The sequence below is a fragment of the Nuphar pumila genome, chromosome 10 (genome assembly GCF_984573655.1).
Source record: "Nuphar pumila chromosome 10, dmNupPumi1.hap1.1, whole genome shotgun sequence".
In the NCBI taxonomy this organism is placed as follows: Eukaryota; Viridiplantae; Streptophyta; class Magnoliopsida; order Nymphaeales; family Nymphaeaceae; genus Nuphar; species Nuphar pumila.
Window position 1 is genome coordinate 84,677,727 of NC_143258.1, and position 24,105 is coordinate 84,701,831.

General features: G+C 38.7%; 1 protein-coding gene across 2 annotated transcripts; it reads left to right on the plus strand.

Annotated features, from left to right (window-relative positions):
• Positions 1-232: 232 nt before the first annotated feature.
• On the plus strand, positions 233-6,511 carry LOC149827131 (disease resistance protein RUN1-like). 2 transcript variants are annotated; one of them, XM_090020233.1, is made up of 4 exons: positions 233-751; positions 1,237-2,338; positions 3,523-3,810; positions 3,903-6,511. In XM_090020233.1, exons 1-4 carry the CDS (start codon positions 261-263, stop codon positions 4,683-4,685), a joined length of 2,664 nt encoding a protein of 887 aa, XP_089876359.1. In that variant the 5' UTR covers positions 233-260; the 3' UTR covers positions 4,686-6,511. The 2 variants fall into 2 exon arrangements, with proteins under 2 accessions (XP_089876359.1, XP_089876360.1); XM_090020234.1 differs by having other exon boundaries at positions 6,219-6,511.
• Positions 6,512-24,105: the final 17,594 nt, after the last annotated feature.

The window sequence follows — 24,105 nt, forward strand, 5'->3', positions numbered from 1 at the left end:
ATTATTTTTAAAGGTAAATAGTAGAAAAAATCTTTGGAGCCCGATACGGACCCTCACAACAATCCTTTATTAAAATCTTGGTCCACTCATCCACCAGGACTTGGTCAAAGGGTAACCATGTGCTTTGGAACGTGTTTTTCAAAGAGAAAGGACAAAACGTTCAAACGCTACTTCATTTTTCCAAATTCCGAACCATTTTTGTGCTTACAGCATCACTGCATCGGAACAAAAGTCTACCTGTTGGAATTGGCAAAGGAAGGATGGAGGAGAGCAACGGTTTGCAGTCCCCCTCTTCGATTTCGGCGTCAGGGTTCAAGTTCGACGTGTTCCTGAGCTTCCGAGGCAAGGACACGCGCAAGAGCTTCACGGATCATCTCTATCACGCCCTCGTGGGCAACCACATCACGGTGTTCAGGGACAGCGAGGGCTTGGAGAAGGGGGACAAAATCAGTTATCTGATGCAGAAGATCGAGGCCTCGGAGGTGTTCGTGCCCATCTTCTCTGAGAACTACGCAGAGTCAAAATGGTGCCTCAGAGAGCTAGCCAAGATCGTCCAGTGTAATCGGTTGATCCTCCCCGTCTTCTACCACGTCAACCCTGGAGTCGTGAAGGACCAAACAGGAACATATGGAACTGCTTTTGAAGGGCACCAAAGGAACGAACACTTGAAAAAGGAGGTGGAAGAGTGGAGGATTGCGTTGAAAGAGGCAGGGGGGATATCTGGATACGATATCGAAACTATGGTCGACGGGTTCTCTCTCTCTCTCTCTCTCTCTCTGTGTGTGTGTGTGTGTGTGTGTGTGTGTGTGTGTGTGTGGAAAATGAGGAAAATGAATTGGTAGAGGGCTAGGTATTTCCTCTCAAGTTCTTCCCTTCTCTGAAATTTTCGATGCCAATTATTTATCTATTGCATAGGATGTATATGGATATGACATCTTTTTCCTATGTTTTTATGTCTCTTTTTTAATTGGGGTTCCTATGAAGAACATTTTCTTTCAGCCGTTTCTGTAGCTAAAGTTAAATCAGGTGCCTTACGGGCTTTTATTCCACAATTCAACTGGGAAGAATCATGAGAGGATTTTGAAAAACTGAAAGGGTTTCCTGAACCATCCGGTTCTGTGCTATTTCTCATGATTTCTACCCGTTTCTGTAAATTAGTGAGAATAAAAACAATACAGATATCATGTATGTATTCGTAGACTATGTTTCTTACTTTTTGTTGTTAAATGTTTGCAGGCATGAGGCAAAACTGGTTGAACTAATTGTTAAGAGGGTTCTTGAACTAAAAAAGATTCCGTTTCATGTAGCTGATTATCCGGTTGGGCTTGATCCGCAAATAGAATATCTGAAAAACCTGTTGGATCTTAATGTAGTCGACATCCGAATGATCGGAATACACGGCATGGGCGGTATTGGGAAGACAACTCTTGCCATGGCTGTTTACAACAATATCTTTCGAAGGTTTGATGATGCCATTTTCATCTCAGATATTAAAGAACAACTGAAAACTAAAGGAATTGAGTGTTTACAAACTAGAATAATTCGTGAAGTGTTGAAAGATAAACAAACGGAAGTACATGATTTTAGACAAGGGATTAGTTTACTCAAAATGGGACTTCCTCGGAAGAAAGCTCTTATTGTTCTTGATCAGATTAGTGATAAAAAACAACTTGAAGCATTAGCAGGAAGTAAAGACTGGTTTCTTGCAGGAAGTAGAATTATTATTACTACCAGGGATGAGCATATATTGAAGAAGCACGGATTGGATGGTGACAAGATCTATAAGGTTGAAGCATTGAGTGATGAACATTCACTTCAACTCTTTAGTTATTTTGTCTTTGGGGGAGATCAACCAGAAGGCAAGTACTTGAAATCATCAAAAGAAGTTATAAAGTATACCTGTGGGCTACCGTTAGCTCTTAAAGTACTAGCATGCTCTTTATTTGTTGACAAAGAGGAAAATCAATGGGAAGCTACAATACAGAACTTTAGACGGATTCCTCACAAGGACATACAGGAATGCTTGGAAATAAGTTATGAGGAACTTTATGTCTTTGAGAGGACCATATTTCTTGACATTGCATTTTTTTTTGTAGGAAAAGATAGGGAAATCGCTAGTTACATATGGAAGGCCTGTGGCTTTAATCCAGATGAGCAAATTAAGAACTTATCGCGCAAGTGTCTAATCAAGGTAAATGATGAGCACAAGTTTGAGATGCACGATCTGCTAAGGGATATGGGAAGAGGAGTTGTTCTAAAAGAAAATATAGAGTCTTCTTGGAAGCGCAGCAGGTTGTGGGACCATCGAGATATCTTGGACACATTGAACAGAGACGAAGTAAGAGGAACCTTTTCATATATTTTCTTCTAACCTTTCAAAGCTTTTTAATTTGAACAAACTACTAGTAGAAGTCTAATGATCAATGCATCCAATAACAATCTTAAACCAAATGCATAAATGTTGTGAGGAATCAGAACTTGCATCCTGAATTTCTGAATGTTTCTATTTTGAGCCTCTGTACTTATACAACAAAAGATCAGCAGCTCTTGCAGTTTTTACAAAATTTTTACTAAAACTCTCTCTCTTGGGTATGCATACTACACACAGAAATAAATAAATAAATAAATATATATATATATAGAGAGAGAGAGAGAGAGAGAGGGTAGTTGCCTACACGGATCCGTGCCTTCCTCAGGGCTTTTGAAGGGTCCCTTTCCTTGTTTTTATCAAATCTGACAGTATAGATGCATTCTACATTTGCAATGCACTTGTTGGTTTTTACGAAGTTTGAAATGAAGAAACGGCAGGACCACAAAAAACTATTTACGTGGTTAGGTTCAAAAATAGAACCTACGTCCACGGCAACGGCAGAACATACTCACGCTCACTTTATTGAACATGCAAAATCTCAATACATAGGAATATGTGTTTGATAGCATATTTATACATAACTAGCCGAGTCAGGATATCTTACTATAGATATCCTTTTTCAAATCTCCTATCTTTATCCACTAGGTCAGAGGTGGATGATTTGTTAGGATTCAGATGTAGATCCTTTTCATGATTATCCTCAGTCACAGGAGGCAACTGTGCTGGCGTTAATAGAGATTTTATCTGTCTGGCAGATGAGGATATCGTTGCACCTTGGATCCTGATCTTCAATATGAAAATTGAGGGTGTAAAATTTTTATAAATATCATAAATATTCAAAGCTTAAAAATTCATGTTTTTTTTATTGAAAAAACATGATTCAAGTGTCATTTTCTAGCAAATCGACCATGCCAAACACATATTAGGGGTCAGATTTGTGAAAAACAATACCAACCTCCCCCTCTAATATATATATATATATATATATATATATATATATATATATATATATATATATATATATATATATATATATATATATATATATATATATATATATATATATGTGTGTGTGTGTGTGTGTGTGTGTGTGTGTGTGTGTGTGTGTGTTCATATGCTAGTTTATACTTAGTTTTCATATTTGTTTTCAGGGAACGAATTTTGTGAAAGGCATCTTTCTTAGTATACAAGATGAACAAATTGGAACCAAATTGATCAGCACGTCTGGTTTTAAGAGATTGACTGGGCTTAAATTGCTTAGTGCCAACCATGTACAGTTTGAAGGCAAGTTGTCCTGCCTACCAAAAGGATTAAAATGGTTGGAGTGGCAAGGTTGCACCCGTAAATCATTGGGCAGTGACCTTAATCTTCAGGATGTAGTGGCCTTTGATCTGTCTCATAGTAAGAATCTTCAACGCCTTACTTGGTCAGCAAGCCAGGTTAGCAATATCACTAACTGAATCCTTCTTTATTATGTTTTATGTTCTTGATGGTCTCTTACAAAACATTATCTTTTTTTCTCGCTTGATAGAAGTTGAACCAGCTGAAGGTTCTTTGTCTCAGTGGTTGTGCGAAACTTAAAACTATTTGTGATTTTTCTTCTTTCCCACACATCGAGAAACTAACTCTTGAAGGCTGTGGAAGCTTGGCCAAAATTGATGCATCGATTATACACCTAAAAAGCCTGGTCTTATTGAATATGAAAGACTGTGTCAAATTGGTGGAGCTGCCAGAATCTGTCTCTGAGCTGACTTCACTTGAAATCCTTGACCTCTCGAACTGCGGTTTCCTGAAGAAACTGCCAAATTCAATTAATAAACTGAGTTCTCTTCGAACCCTTAGACTATCTAAATGTTCCAGACTCAGAAGTTTGCCAGAGCAGTTGGAAGGCATGAACTCCTTAACAGAGCTTCTCCTTGATAATTCTGCTTTAGGAAGTTTACCATCTTCAATGGGATCATTGAAGACACTAGAGAGACTCAGTGCTGAATGGTGTAAAGAACTTGCTGAATTACCAAATAATATTGGTGATCTTGAATCGTTATCCGTTCTTCAGTTGAAAGGAACATCCCTTACTGAATTGCCTGATTCAGTAGGACGCTTGGGCAACCTCAAAGAGTTAGATTTGAGGAATACCAAATTGCAAAAACTACCTATTTCTATTGGCAATGCAAAAAATCTAATTGTATTGCTCCTGGACAATACTAAAATTGGAGAGCTGCCAGAGTCCATAACCCTTCTGGGAAAGATTGAGAAACTCTCACATCAGGGATGTGGCAAGATCATAATGTACAAATACAGTGGCTTTTCATAATATCTATGGACTCTTGGATAATGTCAACATCAAAGAAAGAAGTCAACATCAAAGAAATAAGCGCATGTGTCTATTGAAGAGAGTTAAGAAATTACCAACGAGTAAGAGATCTAGAGAGAATGAGAAGCAATGGCTCACAATGTTGCAAAGAATGAAGCACATTGTAGATAGAGCATTGTAAGCTTTGGTAATTCTTTTTCTTTCCTATTTCATGTTCTTTTCCTTTCTGTATTAAGTATTGAATTCCAAGTTTCATTCTAACAGATCATTTCCAATAGTAAACTGAAAAATTCTTTGGCTTCCTTGAGTTTTTGAGGATGAAAATGCTTCTACATTTTTTATGAGGAAAAATAAATTAGACCATTCCATTTCCATTTGGATCGGAAGAATCTTTTTGTTGATTTTCTTTCTTTTCTTTTCTTGGAAAAGGTTGTGCCTGGGAAGTGCCTTCTTGTTTTTCCTAGTACTTTGGGCCAGTTTCTGCGACCCTACTTCCAAAAATATGTTGATACAATTTAAGGTATTGGGTCAATACTTGAGGACTCCTGCATCCAGTTAAACTAGTCCTGATACAATTTAAGGTTTCTATTTCTTCATGTATAATTGAAAACTTTTTATGGACTTCTCCAGAAAAGAAAAAGGCTTCGTTGATTGTTGTATTAGTTGTCACCATGGACGCAGCATCACTGAAAACCGTAAAAAGCTCCACTTTGTCAATCAGGATCCACTCCCTTCATTCCAATTAGGCTTCCTCTGTTACACATGAAACCAACCAGACTTGATATATTAGGAATTTTTTTTTCTGGAGAAGTAGAAGATATGTGAGGATTCAAATATAGTAGGTGTGTAGGTCGAAGGGTTTAGCTAAGTATAGATATTTTTGAAGAAGAGCTAAACAAGTATATTTGATAGACAAAAAAGCATGATAGTTTTCAAAACATCGGCCATATTTGTACGTATAAAGCAACCTGAACCTGACAGAAATGGACTTCGTGACATGAGTTCCAGCCAGAATCTCAGTTAGTCAACTGGCTTCATCCAGTACTAAGTGCTCCATCAAATCTGTACCGGATTTGACCTTGCACTGCTTGTGTTGGTCTTTATTTGGGACTGACCCGACCAGGCTTGGAGTGGGTTTGTCATTGAAGATGGGACAATCATGGTTCCAAATTCATGAGAGCATGTATTGCCACAAGGTGGAAGCTGGGTGTACTCACCAGCAGGCAGGGAGGCCTTCAGCATTTTATCAACTAGAGACTGGTCGATGTGCCATCTCTCTCAGGTTGTTTTTGGTTGGGACTGGTGTTGGCAGGCATTTCCACCGGTCCCAACGCACCCAAACAGCAAGAGTGTATGGGAGCATTGCGGAAGCCACGACACAACAGCCCGAGTGAAGTCTCCCAAACATAGCCTTATTGTTTTTTTGTGTTAGTAGCTGTACCTTGTTATCATCGCAAAATTTTTACTTTTTGCGAGTCAAACTGACCTTTGAAAAAGATTTTGAAAATAACTCGTCTCTGTTTTAAAATGCAGGAAAATTCTGAGGAATGGGACTCGCCTGTCGGTACGAGGTTCAACCGTTCATGACGTCTTTACCAGGGGTAATTGAATTAAGGATCAATTTTATACTCTATTCAATTTGTCTAAACCATATTCTAATTCCTAAATGCACAAAGAATCAGGCATGTGCTATGAATTGTTGAAAATGCATATTTGAAAACATGATGTTTGCTTTGAATAACTGAAGTACTTGGAAAGGATATCACATGGAAAATCGTGAATTAGGGTTGAGATATATTTGAGAAAGTGAAAATCAATTTCTGAAGAAATATAAGGATTTTGTGAAAATCGATTTTGAGAAATGTGAAATAACTTTGGAAAATTTGATTTCTTTGAATTCAAACTTTGAAATTGAATATATAACTGGGAAAATCAGGATTTTAAACTTAGTAAATGCTTGAAATATCATTGGAAAATCAATGTTTTGAGAAAATCGATTTTTGAATAAGACTTAGAAAATTTTTGAGAAAACTGATTTCTCTGAATTGAAATTTGCAAATGAATGAAATGAATGAATATGAATTTGAAAGACTTGATTTTGAGGAATTGAGAAAATCTTTTTGTATTTTTGAGAAATGCAGTGCATTTTTGAAGTTAGCCTAAGAGTGTAGGTTGAATGTGACTAATACGAAGATTACAAATCTATGTATCATTCGTATTCTGACTATGGTCATAAATACAAATTCCACCAAGTTTGTCAACTCCATAAGAGCTAGTGCATGTGCCATTCGTGTAGACCATAGTGAATTTATGAAAATGTGCATGAATGATACATTCATCAGATATTAATATTTGCAGAATTAAACTATATGCAATGCAATCCTAGTCTATGCAGGAATTGAAATTCTTATTCCAAATTTACATTTAATTTACATCACTAATCAAATTTAAATACAGGAAATAAAGTCTTCAATGTTCCTGCAAAACTAGAAAACTTTGTTAGTAAAGATATGTTGGCTTTTCTAGATTTATCCAGCAATATCTGGAAATTGTTGGATTTTACTAGATATAAGCCTTTTTGCCATGATTCTCTTAAATCAAAATGATGAAATATGAAATAAAATTAAATAAATAAGAAAGATAAGATATGAAATTTCGAAATTGGGGTTAAAATGACCAAAATACCCCTGATAGCAAGACTATGGCCTTGAAATCAGGGTTTTCAGAAAGATATTTTATAAAATGTAACTTTTGAAATGCAAATAATGACAAATTGAACTAAGTAAGATATGACATGATTAAAAATACGAAAATTAGGGTTAGGGACTTCGAAATTAAAGTCAAATGACCAAACTACCCCTGATAGCAAAACTATGGCCTTGAAATCAGGGTTTTCTGAAATAGATTTTGATAAAACTTGAGATTTATAATGGAAATAAACACAAAATCAAACATGAAACACCCTAACATGATTCTAGACATGAACAAACCCTAAAAACATGAAATTATATAAGAAAATCAAGAAATATCACCAATATCATGATTTTGGCAGTGTTTTTGGATCTTTCAAGTACCCTTTTTGCAATTTTCTTAATTCAGACATCAAATGAATCCTAAATTTCATAATATTTGGCAAAGACACTTATTATAACCCTAAAATCATATTGGAATTGCAAAAATAATTTTTTGACATTATTTTAATCCGAAAATTGCATTAATAACCTAAAATAAGCTATTTTTAACCTAAGTCATAAACCAGTTTCAGAGTTAGACCCGAATCAGGGGTTAAACCTCCATGAAAATCTATGAAATTTTACAGAGACCAAATAGACAGAAAACAAAACTTTTCTTTTTTACAGATATGAAAAAGCCTTTAAAACCAGGGAGATCCCCATCCGACAATCCGGACTTGAATATATTGATTTTAACTTTGGTCCTAACTGATACTTTCAATTGAAAATTTCGGGATAAATAGCAGCTCTCATTCACAATATCTGAGATTTTAACAGTGAACAGTTAACAGAAAAATAACAATACTCACTTTTTACAGATCATGAATCGGATCTGTGGTTTGAGATTTATAAACAACACAAGTCTGATTAGGGTTTTGGTAAACCCTAACGAATTTTAAATTGAAAATCAGAGTCTCTGACAGAGGAAAAATACTAAACAGTGATCAAAAATTCTGAAAATTTCACAGTAGATATATCTAATCAATATGAATCCATATCAATTTACAGATCCAAAATCGGACATCGGATGAGAAAAATATCATCACAGCAAGTTACTTTCTTGATTTTAACAACGATTTTAAAGCTTTAAAAACCCGATTTGATGTCTGATATTTCTGACAGGGTTCCCGAAGTCCAAAATCTCTAATTTTTTTACAGTAGTTCATTTACATATGCATGTATCACATATAAAAAAATCAACAATTAACAGTGAATATTTCAATCCGAAATAGCATGTTTTTTTCTGTTCTAAACTAAAAACACACAGAAATCTAAGAAACTTGAGAAAACATGCATTAACTAATGAAAAACAATAAAATAAACCATAAAACAGTAAATAGAAATTATTTCTATGGTGTAAAACGTATAATAAGCATAAATAAACCATTAAATAAATAAAAAATCAGGGAATCAATGGCTGGAATTCGATTTTACCTTTAAAAACATATATTTAACCCATTAAAAGGGTAAATATATGTTTTATTGGTTAATAATGAAAAGAATCATGCTCAAACCAATTCTAATGGATTAAAATCCCCGTAAAACACACAAAACAAGGTTAGATCACCTTCTTGGACCGTTCTTAATGGTTCTTGAGGTGAAACAATGGTTGAATCTTCATAAGGAGAGGCGCCCAAGGCTAAATCTAGGTTTAAATCATTAAAAACACTAAATAAAATATTAAAAATTGAAGAAATTATTTACGTTGGAGTTGCAGCAATGGAGGAAGGCTGGAGAGGAGAGAGAAGCTCCAAGATTTGCTCAAGAGGTGGCTGGAAAAATCGACCCCCTATGGGTCTCAATTTATAGAATTTTTTTTAGGTTTTGAAAATTATCAATTTTGAAATTTGTGGACTCTTCTAAGGGGGGCGATTTTGGGGTGTAGTTACTATCCTACCCCTAGCCTAGATTATCCTAACTAATGCCTAATTAACCCCTAGACTATCCTAGAAAATCCCCAAATGTAATGTCACTTGGCATTTTTAACATTTGAGTTTTAAAACACCTTTTAAAAATCTTTAAAAACACTAATTTTAAAAACTAACTTTCAAAATGAGTTTTCAAAATAAATTTTAACTCTTCTAAACCCCTAACACTAACCAAGACACTGATTAACCTTAGTCTAGCCCTGACTGACTCGAATATGGCGCCACCCCGAGTGGGCCCTACTTGAGTTTTTCAAAAAGCGATTTTAAAACTTGAAATTGAAGTAGTTTTCAAAAGGATTTTTAAAAGCAATCTTGAAATTTAAAGTTTTGGAATTGTATAAGGTTCTAACTGGGTTAGAATTCCTCTGGATATGGTGCCAACTGAGTGGGCCCACATTGAGTTTTGAAGAATTTTGAAATAAACACTGAAAATGGTTTTGAAAAGGGGTTAAAATCAGTATTTGGAATTCAAGATCTTTGAAGATAGGGTCTCAAGCGAACTAAAATTCCGAGTTAGAGTCCTAAACTCTTAGGATTCTGAGATTTTAGATTTTAGAATTCAAATGGAAGAATTTTCGAAAGATTTTATCAAAAATTGACGAAATAAGTCAAAAAACACAGTCAGGGTTAGACTCCTAACTCGACCGGACTCTAAAATAGAGTCCTGAACTAACTGGACTCTGTAAAATGACCTAAATTTTGAAAACAAACAGAAAAGATTTAAAATGGAAATGAAACAGACTTCAAAACAGACTCCTGACTGGATTTGGACTCTGGGACAGAGTCCTGCTCGGACTGAAACTTTCAAAATTTTGAGAAATTTGATAAATAGAGGAATTCAGAAGCGACACCATCTCGATGGGCCTCAACTATGAACTGAAATCTATTGAAAATTGAAGTTAAAATGAATCCAGATTGTTTTCTGAGAAAATATTTTGAAATATGAGGTCCTGGGGTTTGGAAAATGACAGAATGTCGAATAAAAACCCAGGTTTTGAAATTGATTTTGAAAGAAAAGCTTTAAAATTCAAATTTGGATTGAATGTTTCGAAAACAGGAGTGCTGGATCTCGAGAATGAGATGCAATGACATGCAATGCTATGCAATGCGATGGAATGATATGCAAACTGCATGCAATGATATGCAATGATCTGTAATGACATATGAAATGGACAAACATTGGATGAGGGTGAACATTTAGGGTGTTTACAGATGCCCCTCTTTGCTGCTAAGCCGGTTAGAAGCCGAGCTTAGTGGAAAAGAAAACATACCAAATTTGAACCATAAAAATGCCCCAGTTAGATAAATCTGACTGGGTATGTAAGAATTAATTCAAATGATGATGGTAGATATGAAATGGAGAATAAGGAGAAAATCTTATTTCAAAAGAAGTGAGATTCAGGTTTTGCCCTTAACCTGGATAGGACGAGAAATACCTCGTATGGAACGAAGCTCAGGTTTTGACCCTTGACCTGATTGGGAAATGAAATACCTCATCGAATGAGGCCCAGGTTTATACCCTTAACCTGATTGGGTGGAAAATGAAATATCTCATCAAAGGAGGCCCAGGTTTATACCCTTAACCTGATTGGGCCGAAAATGGAATACCTTATCAAAGGAGGCTCAGGGTTGTACCCTTAACCTGATCGGGCAATGAAATGCCTCATCAAAGGAGACTCAGGTTTGTACCCTTAACTTGATCGGGCAATGAAATACCTCATCAAAGGAGGCTCAGGTTTGTACCCTTAACCTGATCGGGCGGAAATAAACAGAATCCTCGAAAGAAGAGACCGTGATGGAACCTTCGGATTTCCGCACAATGAATCCGATAGGGGTTTTGCAAAAGGAAGAAAATTGGGGTCCCTAAATCTTGAAAAGAGTTTGATTTTGGGAGTCTCATTGCTGAGACTAAATAGCTTTTAAAATTGCCTTTTGCTGAAATTGGTGGCTTAACCTCAAGCTGAAATTGGACTGTCTATGGTGGGACAGTGGGGACACAGGGAAGTGTGCGAATCTGAGAGCCCGTGCGCTCAGATTATACCAAAGAAGGGAAGGAATCTTAAAAACTCCCGTAATCAAGTCCTAAAAGGGACGGTGTCAGGATGCGCCAAAGATGAACCTCAAGCTCTCGCTTTATGCCAGGATAGCTAGAAAATATTGTCAAAATGTTGAAAATTATTATTGATTCAAAATAATTGAAAGTGATGCATATTGTTTTGAAAATATTCCTTCTTTTCTACTTGAAGTATTACCTCCGACTGAGCTTAACTCCGTAGAATCAAGATTCGAATTCAAATTGCTTGCGATTGACTTTCTTTTAAGGAAGCTATCAATTTTCTTGATATGGACGGAAAAGAAAGTATTCTTGATATTGCGAGAGCTATTGGTGAAAGAATATTGATAAAAGAATTTCACGAAATTAAAGAAGATTCTTGATAGATTCAGCAGTCTGATATTCTGGGATTCTTTTCCCACGATGATCTTTCTGCACTCTCTTTTTAACAGAATTGGAGCTCTTTTGGATTTTTTTTTCCGGGAATTACATCATTCTTCATTTTGGAGATGTCCTGACTTTTCTCTCTCTTTTTTTTTGGAAGGGTACGTCAAAAACTCCTTCATCTCGGAGATGTTCTGATCCTTCTTTTCTCTCAGGGATTATATTGACGATTATTGGCTCTTTGGTTGGGAATCTCCTGATGATAGCGGGAATTAAATATCCTTTAGGGTTTGTCGGTAGGTCCATCACACTCGCCTTCATCTCGACGGTGATCTGGGCTTTCTCTGGAAGGATCCGTTACAAACTCCGGCATCTTGGAGATGATCCAAATCTTCTTTGGCCCCGGGGGTCGACTCGCTTAATTCGCCTTCATCTTGATGACAATTGAGAGATCCCTTTTGCAGATATCTAATTGCAACTTAGGTGATTGAGGAGATATGGAAATTGAGTGGATTTTTCTGTATCACCCAGGATATTTCGACTGCTTTATTTTCCAAGAATGATCTTTAAAACCGTGCCATTGACTGCGATCAATATCAATCACTCATGGCTTTGCAACAACATTGAATTCTTTTTGCTGGCCATATCGAGGATTTATTCTTCATCCTTTTGGTTGGCCAATAGAAAGATTTTGAACTTTGAATCCTTTTTCGTGAAAGCTTTGTCCTTTCGGGAGTAATACTGGAGGTATTCTGAAGTAATAATTTTGTGTAATAAAGATTTTTGAAATCAACAAATATTCGACGACAAATTGGCAAAATTTTCTTGAAATCCTTTTGTGAAAGCGAGCATTTGAAGCACAACGCAACACATCCATGACAGAAATTCTCTTTTCCTTTCCCCAAAGGAGAAGATTTAGAAATTGGAATTAGAAAATTACTCCTCTCTTCCCTGAAGAGGAGGTGTTTGCAAAATGAACTTTCGAAAAGAAATTAAGCTTTCGTCAAAACTTCCTAACATTAGGCTTCTCTTATGGAAAGGAGGCCGGAATTTGTGAGATTGGTAAATTGGTCATGAAGGAACGAGTTCATCACACTCTCCTTGAAAAGCGGGTCCTTCATGAAGAAATGGCCTAATCTGAAATTATGAGGCCACAAGGAAAGCAAGTCTCCATCGAGTCTCTGCCTATAAAGAGGGTTCCTTGTGTGAAATTTGAAATTTTGTTTTACAAACGGTTCACAATGACACGAGTCCCTTCAAACTCTCCCTGAAAAGGGGCTAAATGAACGAATTGGATAGCATGCGAAAAGAACGAGCTCTCTCAAACTCTCCCTACAAAAAGGGTCTCTCGCAAGAGAAAATTATTGAAATTGGGTATTGTGTGACTCAAAAGGGTCGAATTTTGGAAATTGGAATTTTAAAATTTGGGTTCTGAAATTTGGTATTTGAAATTGGAAGTTGGAAAACTGAAAATTGGGAATTTAAAAATTGGAAATTGATTGGCTAAAAAGGTCGAAATTGTGAATTGGTTTACTGAGAATGACATGGGTTCTATAGGGATTCAACCTAAAAACGACATTGGTTCTATTGAGAACGACAATGGTTCCGCAGGGGTTCGACCTACGAACTATCAATTCCATAGGAATTCAACCTAAGGATCATAGCTTAAGAAAGAATGATTCCAACTTGTGAGCTTTGAATGGACCAGGTGCTAAACTGGGTTTTTTAGGGAAGATTTGAATCGGAATTCAACTCTTCAAGGAAAACTAGATGAATTGGGTTTTGAAAGAAAATTCGGGTCGGAACTCGGATCTTCTAGACCAACTTGCAGGGTAGTTTGAGTAGAAGTTCAAACTTGTAAAGGAAAGCTAAGCGAATTGGATTTGAAAGAAAATTCAAGTCGGAATTTGGATTTTCTAGACCAACTCTGAAGGAAAAGAAAACTCGAGTCAGAACCCGAATCTTCGAAGAAAAACCAGGTCCATTATGGAAGGAAAAGAAATCCGAGTCGGAACTCGAATCTTGAAGGAAAGGTAGATCAATTGGAAGGAAAGGAGATTCGAGTCGGAACTCGAATCCCGAAGGAAAACTAGATGAATTGGAAGGAAAGGAAATTCGAGTCGGAACTCGAATTCCAAAGGAAAACTAGATTATCTAGAAGGGAAGGAAATTCGAGTCAAAACTCGAATCTCAAAGGAAAACTAAATCGGTTAGAAGGAAAAGAAATTCGAATCGGAACTCGAACTCCTGAAGGAAAACTAGATCGATTAGAAGGAAAGGAAATTCGAGTCGGAACTCGAATCCCAAAGGAAAACTAAATTGGTTAGAAGGAAAAGAAATTCGAGTCGGAACTCAAATTTCTGAAGGAAAACTAGGTTAATTAGAAGGAAAGGAAATTCGAGTCGGAACTCGAATCTCAAAGGAAAACTAAACCGGTTAGAAGGAAAAGAAATTTGAGTCGGAACTCGAATTTCTGAAGAAAAACTAGGTTAATTAGAAGGAAAGGAAATTCGAGTCGGAACTCGAATCCCAAAGGAAAACTAAACCGGTTATAAGGAAAAGAAATTCGAGTCGGAACTCGAATTCCGAAGGAAAACTAAATTAATTAGACACTGAATTTTAAAGTGTACCAGTGTAAACACTGGATTTTGAAAATATGCCAATACTAGCATTATGTTTTGAAAAATTACCAGTACGAATACCGAGTTTTGGAAGATTACCAGTACGAGCACTGGATTTTGGAAGGTTACCAGTACGAGCACTGGATTTTAAAAGGTTACCAGTACGAGCGTTGGATGTCGAAAGAATACCAGCACGAGCACTGGGTTTTGAAAGATTACCAGTACGAGCATTGGATTTTCAAAGATTACCAGTACGAGCACTGGATGTTGAAAGATTACCAGCACGAGCACTGGGTTTTGAAAGATTACCAACTGACGATGACTTGAACGCCTTGCCGAGGTCTCAGGATTTATCCCTTATCCTGAATGGGGAATTCGATGCAAATGCAAATCGATGCAAATGAATGCAAATGAATGCATGCAAATGCAAATGAATGTAAATGGGTGCACATGTGTGCAAAATGAGAGATTTGTTTGATCCTGCCTGTATACAGAGTATTTGTAGATAAAAACGAAATTTTAAAAATGCCCCAGTATAGCTGGGAAAGAAAACTTGATTATTATTGAAAGAAATTTGGAAAAATTACAAAGAATAGGAAAGGATTCAAGTATAGAATTTTTTCAAATGTCGAGCATTGATGGGATCTGGCAATTCTATTCCGTCGGCATTGATGAGCCGATATAAATTGCGAGGTAGTGCTTCTTTGACAACATAAGGACTCTCCCAATTTGGCGACCACTTACCATCCGGGCGGTGCCTGAGATAAGCTGTTGATCTGAGTACTAGATCATTGACTTGAATTTTTCTTTCAATGACGGATTTTGCATATTGTCTGGCTATCCTCTGGCGATAGGATTGAGCATGCTCTGCTGCTCTGAGCCTTTTCTCATCTAGCAAATCAAGTTGCACTAGCCGCTGTTGCTGATATTGATCAAGAGGTAATTCTAGAAGTGATGCAAATTTCAGAGTAGGTTTCTGAACATGTAGAGACAGTACTACTTCGGTTTCGTAGACAAGTTCTGACGGAGTAGCATTAGTTGGAGTTCGAATGGTGGTTTTGCATGCCCATAGTGCGTCATGAATCCTTTCATGCCAGTCACGGCCTGTTTCCAAAGTTCGCTCCAGGATTCGAATTAAAATTTTGTTGGTGGCCTCTGCCTGACCATTCCCTTGAGGGTAATAAGGAGCGGAAAAATGATAATGAATTCTGAACTTTGAGCAGAATGTTCTCATTTTCTCATTCTTGAAATGACTGTCATTATCTGACACAATATCATGTGGTATGCCGAAACGACATAAGATATTCTTGTGGATGAATGAGACCACATGTCGACCTTCTACTGTGCGTAGAGTGACTGCTTCTACCCATTTAGTAAAATATTCTGTTGCGGCAAGAAAATACTTGTGACCATTGGAAGCTGAAGGAGTGATGGGGCCTACAACATCAAAATCCCACATGGAAAATGGCCATGGCGAGACGACAGATTGCAAGTATGTCGCTGGCGCATGAATGGAAGGCGCATGCATCTGACATTGAATGCACTTCTTCACAAAATGATAGCAATCTTGCTGCATAGTTCTCCAGTAGTATCCTGCTCGGATGATTTGTTTGACGAGAGTCTGATAGCCAACATGACCACCGCAAATGCCTTCGTGTGCTTCTTGCACAACTTCTCTGGCCTCTCCTTCGTCCAAACATCTAGAATATTCAGAACTGAATCCACGACGATAAAGGACGTCGGCAAGAATAAAATATCGAGCAGACATGCGCTGAATTGTTCGTTGCTCTTTCTTTGGTAATTCTGGAGGAAGTTCGCCAGTTGTAATGAAGTTTTTGATGTCATGATACCAAGGCTTCTTCTTCTGCTCAGTCTGGTTTATCTGCTCTACTGGGACGAAAGCAGGTTGATCAAGTCGGCCAATTTCAAATGAGTGACAAGATTCTTCACTCTTGAAAGACATGATTGATCCCAAATTGGCTAAACTGTCTGCAACTTGATTGAAGTCTCTCTTGATATGAAAAAGTTGGAATTCTTCGAATTTATTGGCGAGAGCTGAGACAATCTTTTGGTAAGGAAGTAATTTTTGATCCTTCACTTGCCATTCGGCTAGAACTTGATTGACGACTAATAAAGAATCCCCATAAGCATGCACTCTTTTGACACTGAAGTCCTGTAGAATTTTCAGACCTTGTATCAAAGCTTCATACTCGGCCATATTGTGAGTGCACTGAAAATCCAGTTTGAGAGAAAAGGGGATCATCTTCTTCTCTGGTGTAATTAGCAGAATTTTGATTCCTATGCCTGCCATATTCTTGAAATCGTCGAAGAATAAATTTCAAACTGAGGATTGTTGAATATTGCAGATCCTCTCATCGGGGAAATCATCCTCGGCTTTAACATCATCTGCCAGAGGAAAATCTGCCAATTGATCTGCAATTGCTTGGTCTTTGATAGATTGCTGGGAGACATACTCCAGATCATATTGCATCAATAGGACTTGCCATTTGGCAATTCGTCCGCTGAGAAATGGCTGCTCGAGAATATACTTGAGAGGATTTAATTTGGATAGAATCTTGACTTCAGATGTCAGTAGATAATGCCTCAACTTCTGACACATCCAAACCAGAGCTAGACATGTCTTCTCTATCTGAGAGTATTTCTTCTCATAATCAATAAAGGTCTTGCTCACATAATAAATGGCATGCTCTATCAAACTGCCTTCTTCGTATTGTGCCAAGAATCTGTCGCAAGCAACTTGATTAACTAAAATATATAGCAATAGGGGCTTCCCCAATTATGGCGGCTTTAAAACAGGATGATTGAGAAGATATTTCTTGATGCGTTCGAACGATTGCTGACACTCTGGACCCCATTCAAACTTTACTTCTTTTCTGAGCAAACGATTGAAAGGCTCGCATCTCATAGCCAAATTGGAAATAAATCGCCGAATTGATTGCATACGTCCTTGAAGACTACGCAATTCTTTGAGATTAGTTGGAGGCGGCATATCAATGATAGCCTTGGCTTTAGCGAGATCCATTTATATTCCCCTTTTGCTGACCAGAAAGCCTAACAATTTGCTTGATTCGACCCCAAAAACACATTTCTGAGGATTGAGTCTTAACTTGTAAAGAATGAGCCGTTTGAACACCTGATTTAAGGCATCGATATGGTCTTCTTCTTCTTTAGATTTGACCAGAATATCATCAACATATGCATCCATAGTCTTGTGCATCTGATCATGGAAAATAACAGCCATAGCACGCTGATAAGTTGCTCCAGCATTCTTAAGCCCAAAAGGCATGACTGTATAACAGAAAGTGCCCCATGGCGTAGTGAAGGATGTTTTGGATTGGTCACGAGCGACCAACTTGATCTGATTATATCCGGAGTATCTGTCCATGAAGGAGAATATAGCATGCTCAACCATGCTATCAACTAGGAGATCAATATTTGGGAGTGGATAGTCATCCTTCGGAGTAGCTTTATTGAGATCGCGAAAGTCAATACAAATTCGCACTTTGCCATTTTTCTTGGGAACTGCAACAATATTTGCTAACCAGTCCGGATAATCTATTGCTCGAATGAATCCTGCTTTAAGCAAGTCTTCAAGTCCTTCCTTGACCTGTTGCTCGATTCGAGGATCCATTTTTCTTAACTTATGCTTAACTGGTTTCGCATCAGGCTTTAGAACGAGGCGATGTTCCACCAATTTAGGATCTAAGCCTGGCATATCCTCATAAGTCCATGTGAATACTTCTTCGTGCTGCTTGAGGAAATTAGTGAGCCTTTCTTTCTCTACCGGACTCAAACCACTGTCAATCTTGAGAATTCTAGGATCATCTTCTGATCCAATATTGATATTTTTAGTCGGATCTTGAACTAAGGATGATGGCTCATCTTGCTTCTAAACTGATGCAAATTCTGGCAATTCTTGAAGAGCTGAATCAAACTCTGCGGACTCTTATGACTGCTTTGTAGTCTGACTGCATTCTGCTCTTATTTTGACCTGATGAATTACTGCTGATTTCGAACAGACATTTAGATTAAGGACGAACTTCTTGATAGATTGGGAAGACATTCTGAAAATTGGAAAATAAATTGATTCAGGGAAATCGCCCATTATAAAACAAATTGCTTTTATTGAGAAGATAATCGAAAAAATAAGAGATCAAAGTAATGACAATTTTGCAAAAATTTGATAATGAGAAGTAAAGAGACAAATGGCATCCGGAAAACTTGCAACTTTATTTAAAGATAGAATTGATCAAAATGACAATGATGGAAATGAAATGGGATATCATCCCGACAAAAGAATAGAAAAGAAAAGACGGATGGATTCTTTTAATGTGTTCCCTTGACGAAAACAGTGCATTTCTGAGATCTTCTGCCACTAAAGCCTAATCTGGCCCTTTTAGGGTAGTGCTGAGGAATTACTGTTTCAAGACGACCATCTTCATTTTTGCCTAGACCTTGGAAAGGCTGGTAGCCGTGCTTCACTAGTAAATCAAATCCCTTTTTAGCCTTCATAAATTGGGAGAATAGAGGATGCCCCTTAAGTGTGTTGTAATCAATTTGTCCTCCAATCTTGAAGAACTGTGGGTCTCCCCATCGGGTCGTAGCCACCGTATGCTCGGATTGCTCTGCCATCTGTATTATTCCCGAATCTTCCTCAAAACTGACCTCTTCAATCCCTCTAATGCTAGGGATATCAGTAGTAAAAGAGGATCTGGGAATCATGGGTTGTGCCAGTCTCTGCTCCGGATCCTCGCCCAAGACCGTCGTGATCATACCACCTTTTGACCACTTGATGCAGAGTAGATGATTCTGCGTTTGTATTGTGGATCCATGGTCGTCCTAACAACATATTTTAGGTAGGTGGCACGTTGACCACGTGAAAGAGAATTGAATGGACCGAGTAGTCAATAAAGATCTCCAGGAAGATTTTTTCTTTCGCTGTTTGGCCATGATTGTCGAACTCATAAATGGTGATAGGATCTGGAATATATTCTTCTTCTTTAATGCCCAAAGCTTTAGCGGTCATTTTTGGACATATGTTGAGGCTGCTGCCTCCGTCTATCAGCACGTGGAAAGGCTGGTAGCCGTGCTTCACTAGTAAATCAAATCCCTTTTTAGCCTTCATAAATTGGGAGAATAGAGGATGCCCCTTAAGTGTGTTGTAATCAATTCGTCCTCCAATCTTGAAGAACTGTGGGCCTCCCCATCGGGTCGTAGCCACCGTATGCTCGGATTGCTCTGCCATCTGTATTATTCCCGAATCTTCCTCAAAACTGACCTCTTCAATCCCTCTAATGCTAGGGATATCAGTAGTGAAAGAGGGTCTGGGAATCATGGGTTGTGCCAGTCTCTGCTCCGGATCCTCGCCCAAGACTGTCGTGATCATACCACCTTTAGACCACTTGATGCACTGATGCAGAGTAGATGGTACTGCGTTTGTATTGTGGGTCCATGGTCGTCCTAACAACAGATTGTAGGTAGGTGGCACGTTGACCACGTGAAAGAGAATTGAATGGACCGAGTAGTCAATAAAGATCTCCAGGAAGATTTTTTCTTTCGCTGTTTGGCCATGATTGTCGAACTCATAAATGGTGATAGGATCTGGAATATATTCTTCTTCTTTAATGCCCAAAGCTTTAGCGGTCATTTTTGGACATATGTTGAGGTTGCTGCCTCCGTCTATCAGCACGTGAGGAACTGTCATCCCTCTGGTTTGAACCACAACATACAGGGCGTTGTTATGGAACACATGAGGCTTAGGGAGATCCTCATCGGAGAAAGTAACTGGAGCATTAGTCATGGCCTGATTGACTATGTGGGCCATGTCTTTCGGAGTTGTGCTTGGCTTCACCTTGATTTTCTGCAATAGATCGTTCAACACCTGCTGATGCTTGGCAGAAGCCTGGGTTAAATCCAAAATTGAGACATTGGATAATGTTGTAATTGGCTTTGGCGCAGATGTCTCGCTTTTCTCGGGGGCGGACTTAACGAAATGTTTAGGGAGCCATGGCATTCTTCTGGCTACCTCAGGAGATACTCCAGCGGGCTTGTTAGATACTTTCATTTTGCCAAAGGCTGAGATGAGATCCATCTTCTGAGCCTTGGACTGAGCCTGTTGCAATACCAAGACCCGATGCTGAGCTTGCATATCATTTTCAGAGCATGGCCTGATATGCTCTTGTGGTTGAAACGATTGTTCGGTGATGACTACTGTAGAATGACGAGGAAATGGCTCTTTCAAAATATCTATATTCTCGTTTTCGGCACCTTCTATCAGAAGATTCTTGTCAATAAGATCTTGAACTATGTTCTTGAGAACGAAGCAATTCTCGGTATTGTGCCCCACTATTCTGTGAAACTTGCAGAATTGGTCTTTGAATTTTCCCATAGGAACGTGAGGATCGACCAGCCTTGGCAACTTGACCATCTCCTTGGTCAACATGTATTCGAGCACAGTCTCTAGTGATTGATCTAATGGAGTGAATTTCCTGTCATAGCTTCATCCTTCATGCTTCACTTTCTCTCGAGGTTTTGGTCCCTGCTCTGGCTGAAGCGGCTTACTGAATTGCGGGATTGGCTTCCCCTTCTGATCATTTCTGTTTGAACCTCCTGCCTCATAACAGAAGTCTTCATTCTGTCCCTTGCGATGATTCTATTTATTATTATTGACAGAATTAGTGAAGTGAGTCTTCTTCTTTGACTCGTTCTGGCTGTTGTTTTTGGTGAAGGTAAAGCCTTTGTAAAAAACATTCTCCATGCTCAATTCGAGCCATTCGGCTCACTCTGTTAATTCAATAAAGGTTCTGGACGGTGCGGTGGAGATGAGGCCTTTCAGCGGCTGCGAGAAATTACTCAGAATTATGGACAAAGCGTGCCCCTCTAATATGGGATCTCTTATTTTATTACAAGCCGACCTCCAGCGGTGGATGAAGTCTCTAGCTTTTTCATTCTCTCTCTGCTTCAGGCCACAGAGATGGTTGAGGGTTCGGAGCGCCTCAGCATTAAAGAGGAATCGCTCAACGAACATGTTCACCACCTTGTCAAATTCCTTTAATTCGAATGGATTGACATGCTCTGAGTACCATTTAGCTGTCGTTCCCTCCAGACTGCGAGGGAAGCAAAGGAAGAGTGCCCGATTGTCACGCTTGAATCGTGAACACTCAACGAAAAACATGGCGAGATGAGCCTTAGGGTCGCCAGAACCATCAAACTTGATAAATTTTCTGGGGAGATTATCCAGATTATCATCCCCGTCCAAACCATCATAGAAGTCTTCGCTGGTGAAGACTTTCTTGCCCTTGTCGCGGACTTGCAGATCTTTGACCATTTTCATCATGTCTTTTAGCTGTGACTGAGTAGGGTCGTCAACAGACTGAGTCTGAGACTTATAAGCCGACCCCTGGCCCTGGGTCGACCTTTAAAATTCCTGCTTAGTTTCATATTCCTTGTCAGTATCATCCGTTGATTCTGATTCGTCAGACATTTCCTCATGACGACTCTGCTTGATAATTTTCACATTCTTAGCAGCACTACCCTTATCCTTCTGCTTTATCTGAATCTGCTCAGTACTGGCTTCAGCTTGCTCTGCCAACATCTTACTCATCATCTTTTTGAACATGACGTACATCTGGGGATCTATGTCATCTTCTGCTTGCTGACCTTGAGCACGGGGTGAGTCAATTTCCTCTTCTGAAGCGACTGAGTATGCAATGCCTTCAACTGATAGGGTTTTCTTTCCGGACCTTGTATGAACCATCGAGTATCACGAGTATTCTTTTAGATGTTGCTGATGCTCTCTGCAAGGTAGAATTGATGGTTAGGATTTTGAAGGAAATTTGGTTGGAGGAAAATATTTGTTGAGAATTTTGAAAGACAATTGAAATAATATCTCATTACTAGGGATTGAGTCGTCGCTAGAATTACGATAATTGTGTTGCTATTCTTTGCAAAATAAACAACTGGAAATATGCCTTGTTACCTAGGCGAGGTCGTCCAACCAAGGTGAAATGTAGAATAAAGGAATTTTATTGAGGGGAAAAATATGATTTTATCAATAATACACTTGACAGAGGGGAGGGGGACAAAAAATTTTCCACCACTCCGGATAATCAGATGACACTCGAGGGCCAGGAAAAATAGTAAGATTGACAAAGGAATCCCAGCCATGTCTGGCAAAATGATATGCTCCGGACCACTGATCTGATGTGAGGTCGAATTCTGGCAGAACCCCTGTTAGTGGACGAATCTCTACGCGCTTCTGCCTCTGAGAGAACTGCCTGACACACCGCTCTGGATGATAGTATGTGCAGAAGAAGGGGCCAAGTAGCCTGAACTGCTTGCCATAAGCGTAAGTATATCTGGGAGGTGATTCCTGACGATCAAAGTAGTCCCATACGACTTCTTCCTCCTGAAGGTTGTCGATCAAGAATCGGTATCGCGCAACTGGCAGAAGCTTTTTACCATTGTATTTGAAGGAACTGGCTCAGGCTAGCACATGTCGGAGGAACCAAGACTGCAACGCGTAGGTGCACCCTTCGACTAGAATTGATTCTCCGAGTGTGAAACGAGTCAACCCTCGGTATAGAAAGGCGAGTGCGGCCATGGCAATGGAGAGGCGGCTGGTCTGTCGACTTTCCCATCTCCTTAGAAGTTGAACTATTCTGATATCCATATAATTCCGTCCGTTGGGAAAGAAAGCTAATCCCACCGTGCACAGAACCATCGCATGCTGAATTCTTTCTCGAGCTGTTCGAGACAACAAGCTGACTTCTGCAAATGTCCCATAATGTCTGTAGATTTCGAGCAGGTCCACATATCCGTTTCCATCCTCCTCTATCAATGGCCAAGACTTGCATCCCGTCATGCTAGCTAAAGCGTCTCGGGGATCCATGCCCTTGACATTGATCAAAAACTGTTTCTCCAATGGATCTCCAGGCTGACCGGCTGGCTCGGGCAATCCCATAATCTCTGAAAATTCATCTATCAGTACTGTCATCTCGCCCCACGGGAACCAGAAGGTAGAAGTGCTCGGATTCCACCGTTCTTCTAGTGCATGGATCAAATTGTCGTTGACTGTTTGCTTTCCCACTGTGGACGCCAGTTCTAACCCACAATCGTCCAAGTGGTCTGGAAACACACGAGAGAAATTCTTGAACCATAAATAGTACCATCGGGGAAAGAAGAATCCGGTGCTGAGGACTCGATGATCGGGAAGACTTTGTCACACCTCGTAGGAGATGTGACCCTCAGGGAAGACTGAATCAAGCTGACTGGATGCCATCAGACTGGAGAACATAGAAAATTAGAATAAGACTTGGGAAAATATAGAGATTTTGAAAAAATGCAGGCAGGATAAAATGTAGGAAATTCGAGATCCAGAAGAGAGAAATGATGAAAAATCACCTGGAGTTTTAAAGGAAATTAAGGGAAAATTGGAAAATCGTCCAGGGTTTATTGAAATATCAAGAAGTACTTCAGAAAATGAAGTATTTGAGAATCGTTCAGAATTTAAAACCTAGACAGTACATGGACATAGATTGGGGAACTTTTGAGAAAATCGTCCAGTTTTTTTTTTTTTTTAGAAAATTGGGAAAATATGGAAAATACAAAGGAAATGACTATAACATATTCAATCACATCCTGCATAAACAAGTATGCACATACCGCATTCCCTAAAAGCTG